An 11,532-nucleotide genomic window follows, 5' to 3' on the forward strand; every position below is an offset into this window, starting at 1 on the left:
GCTCATTATTATGATTTATATGGTTTATTAATAAAAGTGCGACTAATAGTCGACTAACTACTAGTCGACCAGAAAAATCTTTAGTCGAGGGCTGAAATCTGATTCTTTTCTGTGAACTGATTCTTTCGGACAGTTTGCTTCAATGAACTGGTTCAATTCACGTGTTTGTTTACGAAATCACACAATGAATTATCAAATACATATTATAAAAGCACCCAATAATGATGTGAAACGTGTATGTTTTACATGTCTAAATCGTATAAAGTGAATAAACTAGCCTTCATCAGCTCAACTTTTTCCATAAACAATGATAAACCATAAATACGTTAATTTGTCCCTTCGTTCAAGTGTTGGGTTCACTCATGCTCATATCAGCGGCTCATCCGAGTCTAACTGCTTCCTCAGTTCAGTGACTGCTGGAGGAACTGAAGCATTGAATCAGTTCATTCATCACAGGATCAGATGTGCCAATATTTTGACTCATTTCCAGTCGCAGTGACTGTCAGGCGTCTGAAAGTGAGTTTGATTGAGTAACTTGTCGATCTGTGCTGCTCGAGACGCAAACTGATTCAGATGATTCAGTCTGATTTGATGAACTTGGCTCATATAGTTCACTAAAGAGAACCGGTTCAAAAGAATGATTCGTTCACAAACTGGATTACAGGTAATAATGTTGTAAATAATGTTCAGTTTCTTGCACAGACCGATCGTTTCGCTTCATACAACATTTTATGAATCACCAAAGAGCAGTTTTAAGTAAAAAAAATTATTTACTGTTTCCCACTCATTTCTACTTTTACTTCTCATATGCAATTTTCGAGAACATTTGAGTCAAAGTTGATAGTGATACCTGAGAGAAACAGATCTTAGATCTCTAATTTTTTTTTTTATGCAAGTAAAGAATGTGACAATGTTTACATGTGCCAAATACAGAATCCCATGGGATCTTAGATCTCTAATAACGTTCTGAAAAGACCAGCATAGTCGTGCTTTTCACCAGTTTAACTGTGAAGGTTGGCGCTACTTGTGCAAGAATGATAAAAAAAGCTGGGTAAAAAGCTTAATGGCGAAGCCAGCATCCAAAACACAACATATGCTGGTCTTTTCAGCAGGGAAATCTTTCGAGCTATGAAAGAGCAACTTCTGAGCAATAAAACCTGCTTCTGTGAAGAGAGACAGACATAGAAAGAGAGACACATGGAGAGAGATCCACATCCATAAGGAATGAGCGTGAACATATTGGTCGGCATTAGTTAGTCCACGAGCACTGAAGAGTTTGCGTTTGAAGCTCAGTCTCAGTCGAGCGTCTCATGAGATCGTCTTGTTTTGACGCAACGTGTCTTATGTGTCCCTTCATCCTCATGAAAGGCCACTCTACACAGAACAACAACACATCCATGCTCTTTACCGCAGCTAAACACAAGCAATCAAGTGAAGCGGAAACTCCTAGAGGCACATTTCTGTTCATTTCAGAGTAAAAAAATAGAAACATACACAAACCTTCACCATCATCAAAGCATGTTTCCCCTTGTTTTTCACAGAATTGTGTTGTTCAGCTTGAAATCAAACAGGAATACAACTACTAAAATCAGATTTTACAACTGGACCTGCTTCTCAGAGATTCTCACTAGTCAACGGATGCAAATGCGAAAGTTAAAAAATAAAGAAACTGAAATGGTTTTTAAAAAAAAAATTTAAAAAAAACATCAGTGGCTGCTTGCAACATGCATGTTTAAATGCAACCTAATCTGTGTAATTCAACATGAAACTGAAGTTGTGACATATTTCTGAATAAAACAGCTTTTGAACAAGAAAAAAAACACATTGGGTCTGTATTTTAAATTTAATTTTAATTACTAATTCTATTTATAATATTCTTACATTGATATCCTTTTTTTTTGCATGCATACTTCATAGGTGTCAAGTGAGTCATATTTTGATTATAGATTACAAGGTTATTTTTTTCATGCCTAATTAAAAATATTCTGGATTTTTTTATTATTATTATTATTAATTAGGCATGAAATCAAAATGGATTTTTATAGCTTAATTGGTCTGAAAATCCTTAATTTAAACATCTCAATCAATCCAAATCAAATTTCTATCCATTTAAAAGTTGTGTGTAGATCTGTTAAATCTGTTAGAAAGCTAAATTTTAGCCACGTTAACCTTTGAATCTGACTACTTTTTGAATCTGATTCAAAAATGAATGTGTGCATAAGAAAAATGCACAAGAAAAACTGATTTTCTGCCATATTATGCAAGATATGTCAACAAGGTAAGAAAAAAAATGCAAATTACAGCCATTAGTGACGTATTTGTGGACTTTGCAAATGAATTGAATTTATTTGGACTGACAAAATGAGTGCAAAAACATTCCCAGTGTTTGATGACAAGAAACACATGAAACAATTATTTTTGCTGTCAATGGCCATGTGCCATTTTCGCAATAAAAAATAAAAAAATATTTATGTACAATGCAACACTGGTTCAAGCAACTTGAGGTTTGGTGAAGCCAAATGCTTTTAGCCACGTTAACCTTTGAATCTGACTACTTTTTGAATCTGATTCAAAAATGAATGTGTGCATAAGAAAAATGCACAAGAAAAACTGATTTTCTGCCATATTATGCAAGATATGTCAACAAGGTAAGAAAAAAAATGCAAATTACAGCCATTAGTGACGTATTTGTGGACTTTGCAAATGAATTGAATTTATTTGGACTGACAAAATGAGTGCAAAAACATTCCCAGTGTTTGATGACAAGAAACACATGAAACAATTATTTTTGCTGTCAATGGCCATGTGCCATTTTCGCAATAAAAAATAAAAAAATATTTATGTACAATGCAACACTGGTTCAAGCAACTTGAGGTTTGGTGAAGCCAAATGCAATTTATTTAATACATGACAAGCTTTAATACAAGAAATGAGCTGACATTTCACGCTCAAGACAAACCGCAAATATCAAATCTCAATATAATCTCAGACTGCATCAAACAACCCTAGACAAAGGCTAACAAATATCCACAATGCCTAATAATTAAACAAGCCATATCTGCAGAATCAGACACCAAACATGGCACTAAAACTTCAAAATAAAAGCACTCCGACTGATTTTCATTGAGCACTTTCATAAATGCACAGTAGGTGGCGATATGCAATGCCAATATAAATTACAAAACAATAGAAGAACAATTTTAACACTCTCAGTAAAACCTTAAATCATCAATTGTTGACCTTCTTGTTAAAAAGTCAATGGTTTTAATAGTTGCATGAAATTTTGGTCATTCTGCCCATCTCAAAATCAGAGGAAGCTATACAGATAAAGGTGTTTATTTTTAATGCATGTGTGTAATGCCGTTTCTAACAAATGGGATATTTTGTATTGTGCGTGGCATTCATCTGGTGTTTCTAATATAATCCATTCTCGCATGGCCACCTATGGAGCTCTAGCAGCATGATTAATTTCAGCGGTAATCAATGATTATTCTACAAAGGCCTCATTACTGTCGACCTACTGCAGTTATTGTTGTTATTATTGAGTCGCACTATTTATCTCCACAATGAAACAGAATGACGATGCTTCTTTTGACTAATGAAACACTTTAAGATAAATAAGCACTTTCAGATAAAAGAACCTAAAAAAAGGTTTGGGCCATTTGAAACTAATAGCTTTGCAGGACGATAAGCACTTTTGGTAAATAACAAAAACAAACTTTTACCGTTTCCACAGTGCCTGTAAAAAGTAATGATCGTTTTTCCCTAAATTATAATGAGTGTAATGCATCTTCTTAATGCATCTATTTACTTTTGACTTTGTTATTGTCATAATGTCTATTGCTTAATTTTTAGCATTTTTTTACTATATTATGTTCCTGTGGCTCAGTGGTAGAGCATTGCGTTAGCAGCGCAAAAGGTCGTGGGTTCAATTCCCAGGGAACACACATACTGGTAAAAAATGTATAGCCTGAATGCACTGTAAGTCGCTTTGGATAAAAGTGTCTGCTAAATGCATAAATTATTTATTAAATTAAATTATTACAGTAAACTTAAAAAAAACGGCATAAACAAGCACAACAAATACTAATAAAATATCTAAATACAATTTAAATATGTAATTATTGTATTACATTACAATAAAAATCATTCAAGTAAAGTGATTTGATTGATTGATTGATTGCATTTTGATGATGTAATTGTCAAGAAAATAATGCCTTAATACAAGAAAAAAATTAATCTTAGTGGTCCCAAACATAAGACACATTTTCTTTGTGCAAAATTATTATTAGTAGTAGTAGTAGTAGTAGTAGTAGTATAACTAGTATTATTAATTTTAATACATCTTTTGCTAATAATAATAATAATAATAATAATAATGCATACATTGTTACTATTATTATTATTATTATTAATACCTTTTTAATACATCTTTTGATTTTGGAGTGAAATGTGACCCACAAATGTTGTCAACAGGTTTCATGAGATTCATCTAATGGCTCTCTCTATACATTTAAGCTTAAGCTTAAAAAATCTGATATTATTTCAGATATCAGCTGTGTCAGATATTATTTCAGATATATATTATTATTATTGCATGAACAATCAAACTGGGTCATCCAGAACAGACTTTCAGCCTGACTGGAGTCACAGCATGTTCCTGAATGCACAATTTAATCATGCCTTGAAACTCGGACTGATCTTATAACTTTGACTTTTGATTGCAGGTTACGGTAGGTTGGAAAATCTTGAGACATTGTTGAGATCTCTTCAGACTTGTGAGATTACAGAGGTCTTTTTCTCAAGCTAAAGACTTAACGCTTCCCATATGCTCTCCAAATAACCGAAGCGCTGTCTGGGAGAAACCAGCGAGATTTTAGAGAGATCTGATTAGTGATTGTTCGTTCCTGTGGGGAGTGACCGAGACGCAGCGCGACTGTGGATGTGAGAAAAGTCTTCACAGAGACTGACAGTCTGTGTCTCTCTGAAAGCTCGCTGGACGCCCACTCACAGCTGCCTGTGAAGCGTCTCAAACTCGGCTGCAGATATTGTGTTTCCTCCTGCTCTCTGCGCTGTAGCGGCATAAGCCACGAGAGTAGGAGGATGTGGAAACCGAAGCCTTGATGAGTCACTGTGATGGTGCACATGAAACGCAGGAGCAGGAATAGATAGCAACCATTCACAGCAGAGACATTCATTGAGATAAAACAAGATCCTGATTTCTAAATCCAAACATTCGTTCCTTTACATTTAGGAAATTTCTGCTTTTATCCACAATCACACAGATTTTGTAAACTCGTTCTTAGTTCTGGTGTTGAACATGAACGCAATGTAATGGATGAAATGCATGAATGTACATGGAAATTTTCAATGAGACAATTAAAGGAACATGTTCACGCAAAAATGATGATTTGCTTTGCATCAGATTTGGAGATGTAGCATTGCATCACTTGCTCAGCAATGGATGCTCTGCAGTGAATGGGTGCCGTCAGAATGAGAGCCCAAACAGCTGATAAAAACACAATAATCCACAAGTAATCCATCAGTTAACATCTAGTGAAGCCAAAAGCTGAAACAAATTCATCAAGATGTTTTAAACTAAAATACGAGTCCATAATCCATAATAACGCTTCCTTCAGTGAAAAAGTGTTCTGGTCTGAATCAGGAGAGACATATGCACAGATTAAACACCCTTTACTCTACATCCTGGTTGGCCTGAGAGTGAGTACATTTTTAGCACATTGTAATTTTTGGGTGAACTAAAACATATAATAGTTACATGACTCAATCTGAAATGTATGTTGTAACAGAAAACATTGCTATCTTTTTTTATATATATTTTTCGAATTCGACATGCTGATTCGACAACAAATCAGTAAATATCATCCAACACAACAAATAAATTGTTGGCGAATTATAAATGACTGTGCATTCATACAGAAATGTTTTATCTCATGGGTTTCAGTTTTTATCTCTCCTAACAATCAACTTGAACATAGTTTGCCACTGTATAGTGCATTTCCCTCATGTTTTTTGCTTTAAATTCATTTACGCTTGGTGTTTATAATAAATGTTGTTTATAATGAATGCTGCCTATAATTTATGTTTGTTCTTGTTCTGTATACCGTTAAATTTGAAGGATTTGTTGTGGAGTAAGGGGAAGTAAAGTACATGTTTATAATGTCTGTAAACATTTTGTTTTATTTTCCAGTGTTATGCAATATTTCTAAAATGTAATATGTCTGATTGTTGGCTCTGTGACAAATGGTTTATGGTCCTCTAAGTTGCTTTGGATAAATGCATCTGTTAAATGCATAAATGTAATAAGAAAATGCAACTTACACACAAACATTGCATTTGAAGGATTTCATCTTTCATTTTTAGATGAAAAATCTCTTTATCTGGAAGTACTAGAAGTTGCTTTGGATAAAAGACTGTTAAATGGCAACATCATTAAATTCAACCTCTGCTGAGTATAAAACCAACCAAACTCGATTAAAAAACTCCCTATGCCGTTTCCCAGACATAAAAGCTGGGTAGCTTATGTTAACATGTGAACTGTTCTCAGGATTACCTGTATTTTATGAGCAGAATCTATGCAAATCTGCCCTGATTCTGTGGCTCATGGGAATCAAAGCATATTATTATATGAATGCAGCATCTACATCATTGAAATTACCACTTTATGCAGCTCTGAAGCCTGCTGAATGCAACCGCACTTTAAAATGAGTTTTCTCATGTATATTTCCCCTGGGATGGAGGGGCTTGATATAGTTCTGTTTTCAAGGGTTTATATCTATACGTCCTTTCTTACGCTCATTAATCAAACGAGGCTTTGACTTTTACAGAATACAGGCCAAATGCAGGATTTTGTACAAAATGTTAGTGGTTGCACTACACACAGGCTTTTTGTACTTGACAGTTTTATCTATATTTATTAGTGGTGTTTTTGAAGTCAAGTATCACTCGAAGTAATAAAACAAAGATTATCAGAGTATGTTTTAAAAGAAAGTGAAAATTGGGGATTAAACTACCTTAAAGAAATAGTTCACCCAAAAAACTAAAATTTGCTGAAAATGTGCTCACCCAAGATATAGATGAGTTTGTTTCTTCATCAGATTTGGAGAAATGTAGCATTGCGTCTCTTGCTCACCAATGGATGCTCTGCAGTGAATGGGTGCTGTCAAAATGAGAGTCCAAACAGCTGATAAAAACATCACAATAATCCACACCAATCCAGTACATCAACTGAAGTGAAACAAAAACTTTTTGTAAGAAACAAATCCATCATTAAGATGTTTTTTAAACTAAAATATGAGTCCATAATCCATAATAACTCTTCCTCCAGTGAAAAAGCCCATCTCCTGTTGTCTCTCACCTCAAAATCCACCCACATATTTGTTTAGAGCTGTTTTGGACTGTTTTGGCTTGTAAACTGTGCTTGATCTGTGCAGATTTCTCTCCTGATTCAGACCAGACCACTTTTTCACTGGAGGAAGCGTTATTATGGATTATGGACTATTGTAAATGGAAGCAATGGTTCAAAGTTAAAAATGTCTTGATGGATTTGTTTCAGCTTTTGTCTTCTCAAGATGTTAACTTGATGGACTGTTGATGTTTTTATCAGCTGTTTGGACTCTCATTCTGATGGCACCCATTCACACTGCAGAGGATCCATTGGAGAGCAAGTGATGGAATGCTACATTTGTTCCAGAAACATATATACTATTTTACAGTAAATTTCTTATTCCTTTGAACCGTTTTGATGCTGCAGTGTGGCTATTTCCCCCAGGCACAGAGGTAAATAAAGGTTACTCCAGTCTGCTTTCATATTGAGAGCATGCATGCATCTGCATGCGTATGTGTTTGTACAAGCATGAGCATTACTCTGGCTGTCTTTTTTCCCGTCCCCCAGTGTGCACGTATCTCAGTGGAGATGCACTTCAGACATACACTCTCCACACGGCACACCACATAAATCTTTTAATACTCCCACCACTGAGATTCTTCACCGCAACTCAGAGAAATCTCTTAATTATGGCACTTAACATAGCACACGATAGCTGCAGCCACGCCGCAGAGCGCATAATTCACTGCGCCGAGAGCCCAGACCTCAAAAACACTGAGCGTGAAGATGGAATGAAGACAGAATGTTTTTATATCCGTGATGCTGTGTGAGGAATCACAAAGAAGGGCTCTTGAGAAAAAGCCCTTAAGCAAACAGTTTCTGTACCACAAAAGGACAAAATAAAATGAAAGACAATTTCAAGGGCTTCTCAAGCGTTAACATTCAACCTGGAGTGCATGAATGTGGGCATTTTTAAACATTAACAGAATATCAAGCTCAATATCTTACAATGACTTATCTGAACTTGAACATCAATAAGAGCTGTAATATTATTGCAAAATTCTGAGTCAAAATTTAGGACAGCTCAGCTCAGGCTGCTTAAATTCACTTTTAGACGAGGATGAAAATCTGCACATTAAGTGTTTTTGTGCCCTGTTTTCGATCATTCTTTCCTGAGGACGCAATCCTTCAGTGGACAGCTGCAGACTTCAATACTCAGTAATTATTTATACACACGTGCACTAAATTTAAAGAAAGCAAGTATTTTTGACAGATGTACACTCTTGGAATGTCAGGATTCTGACAACATTATACATGTTTTCCTATAATAACAGATATCACAACTAACGGGGAACATTTTCTCAACGTTATGAAAATGTTCCAGTAAAATTAATAATGTTCATTCATTCAAAGTTATCTGGTCTTTAATAATGTTCAAAACATTAGCATAGACATTTATTCATTGCTCGTGGAACTTTTATTTCTGAAATATTTTAGTTGGACTTATTTTTTAAATGTTGCTACTTTTTCAGAATGTTCTGAGAAAAGTAACATTCAAAAGTAGCATTCCCACAATGTTTACAATTTATTTTTATTTTTTTTACTGGATGTTTAGAATGTTCAGCGAACATTGAGAAATAATATTTTCGCAACCTTATGGGAACGTTAGCAAAACGTTATTAGAACATATTTTTGTTAGCTGGGATGCCGCTGTTTTGTATTATCAAAATATTTCACAGCCATAGCTGTAACATAAAACAGGAAAATAACTTTATACTTGATGATGGCAACTTAATTTCCTTCTTTCAGTTTCCACTGGCTTAAAAAAATGCTTCTTTATCAAAAATGATCTATGTAGAAAGTCACCGATGCCATCTAAAATGGTGATTCCCAACAATTAGGGGGTCTCAACAAACTTACAAATGTCCAAAAATGATTTTAAATTATCTAAAATATGCTATTGTTAAAAGACTCCAGCTTAATTAAAAGCTAAAACCAATCAATTCAAAATGCACAACATGTAAACTGACATTATATGCTGTTGTATATTATATGCTGTTCATATAATGTTGGTCATTCTCAGCCCCAGAGGCGCCAAATGAGTCCTGAGGCCTTCAAGTATTATTTTGAACAATGGAGAGCATCACAAAGATCTCAGGAAGGTTAAAAAACACTGATCTTAGACTTTAAAGAGATGCATTTAATGCAGAACTGTCATCTACTGAGCCAATGACTGTCTAGGCAGCTGGCATCTGTTATGGACGCAGCCAATGTGTGTAATGGAATTAACTGACTACTTAAATCAACCTATATTTAACATGGATATGATCACTGAAACAGCTGGTTAACCATTAAAATCCATAAAGCCACTCCAAACAAATCATACTGCTACACAATGCATTTCTGAAATGATCAGTATGATTTTAACGGCATGGTAGTGTAATCAGGGTGGGAAATTAGCACTCGCCACCAGCCAAAGATGGGTATTTTTCACAATTTTTCCTTATCTTACATCCACTGTGATGAGCAATATCATGTCAGATCGGCTGCTGACAATAAACAAGTAGCACTGATTATATTTTAAGCAACAGTCTTCAAAAATACTCCAAAAAAGGAAAGATGTCCAGTTGCTTTGGCACTGCACACTAGAATGAAATGTGCATTTCAAATGCACATCTTAATAGTTGCATGCAAGTTGAACACATCCAATAGATGAGATTTCCAGCATTAAAATAGCTTACAAAAAATCTATTATATAAATAGCTTTAGGGGCCTAAACAACAGTGGTTTAATTTCATAGACAATGCAAGCTATTGCATGCACTTAAAAAAGAACAAAGGCTGGAAAAACTCTTCATTCAGCAAAACAGTTAATTTGTCACCCTGCCTAATAACTAGAACTAAACAGACTAAGACAGGCAGTAACCCCAAGATTAATTTAAAGAAATCCCCAATGCTTTTTCCCAAAGATTTCCCCATAGTAAGATCCGGATGGTGGTGAACAGAGATGCTTATTCACTTGAAGCGCAAAGGACTGAGCAGTAAACAGCGCTCTACCTCCACCTGTCGTTCTGACAAAGATACCAATCTAGAACGCGAGCGTTAAAATGAACGAAGCTGTTGTACAAACGCGCGAAGTGGAGAAGTAAACGAATTATTTTAATAAAGGGGGGGGGGCGTTCTGATCACCTTCGTTCGTTATAAGAGGAGCGTTTCCATCGCTCTTTCTCAAGCGTTGAAACTCTCAGTCACTGATGTACACGGTCCACAGAAACCAACAAACAGCTTTTGAAATAAATCAGTCGCGTTGTAAATAAACGCGATGAAGTGTCACCTCCAAACGCGCGTGCCAGGATTTAATAAGCGTTCTTCGGACTTTACAACCGTTATAAAACATTACAGCGCACATTCTTATGAATAAATCCATCAAGTTACAAAAGACAGATGAAAACTGAGAACAAGCTGGACCAACAAATATAAATCAATCAAATTATGAGGAAAACGACAAGTGCGCGTTTCAAATAATTTAACGCGGGAACGAAATAACGGTTAAAAGTATGAGGGGGCATAATAACGCACTGATTACGGGCGGATTATTTTCTTTTAGAGTACATTGATCGCTCTGTAAACAAAATAAATCATATTTCATAACATCCGATCAGCTGAAGTCTGATAACATTGATGTTTTCCTCAGAAGATGAACGTTTAATGCAGAAACCGCGCGTTTACCACACACATCATGTGCCAATCATAAATTATCGCCAAGGAATCAACAGTAAACACCATGACACGCATTTATTCTCCTCACAGGATCTTCTCGCTGAAATAGCAGCACAACCGTTGTCTTTAATCCAGTGTCCATCCATTTAACACCCAAAACCACCCATTCTCCCCTCAGTCATACCGAGGACATACAGAGCCGAAGCTGCCCAACTTATGGCAGCTGTTTGACTGCCCACTCAAATGTGTAAATGTTGATTTGTTTACCTTGACAGCCGCAGAGCAGCAATCCCAGCAGACAGGTGAATTTGAGGATCATTTTCAGCAGGTGAGTGACGGACAGCCGCTTGTGTCGCGAGTTGAAACCTCAGTGAGCCGAATGAAAGTAGCGAATCCAGCTCTCTCTCTCTATCTCTCTCTCCTCTCTCTCTCCTCTCTCTCTCACTCACTCTCTCCTCTCTCTCT

At 35.8% G+C, this 11,532-nt stretch overlaps 1 protein-coding gene across 2 annotated transcripts in view; it reads right to left on the reverse strand.

The window, feature by feature from the left end:
* Positions 1 to 11,419, reverse strand: part of LOC107751079 (neural cell adhesion molecule 2-like) — a 245,139-nt gene extending 233,720 nt beyond the window's left edge. For both annotated transcript variants that reach the window (XM_016566675.1, XM_016566674.1), the window contains exon 1: positions 11,335 to 11,419. In XM_016566675.1, the coding sequence (XP_016422161.1) occupies positions 11,335 to 11,386 (52 nt within the window). In that variant the 5' untranslated portion in view covers positions 11,387 to 11,419. The remainder of the gene's footprint in view (positions 1 to 11,334) is intronic.
* Positions 11,420 to 11,532: the final 113 nt, after the last annotated feature.

This window comes from Sinocyclocheilus rhinocerous, unplaced genomic scaffold (genome assembly GCF_001515625.1).
Source record: "Sinocyclocheilus rhinocerous isolate Xijiao unplaced genomic scaffold, SAMN03320098_v1.1 scaffold632, whole genome shotgun sequence".
NCBI classification, from domain to species: domain Eukaryota; kingdom Metazoa; phylum Chordata; class Actinopteri; order Cypriniformes; family Cyprinidae; genus Sinocyclocheilus; species Sinocyclocheilus rhinocerous.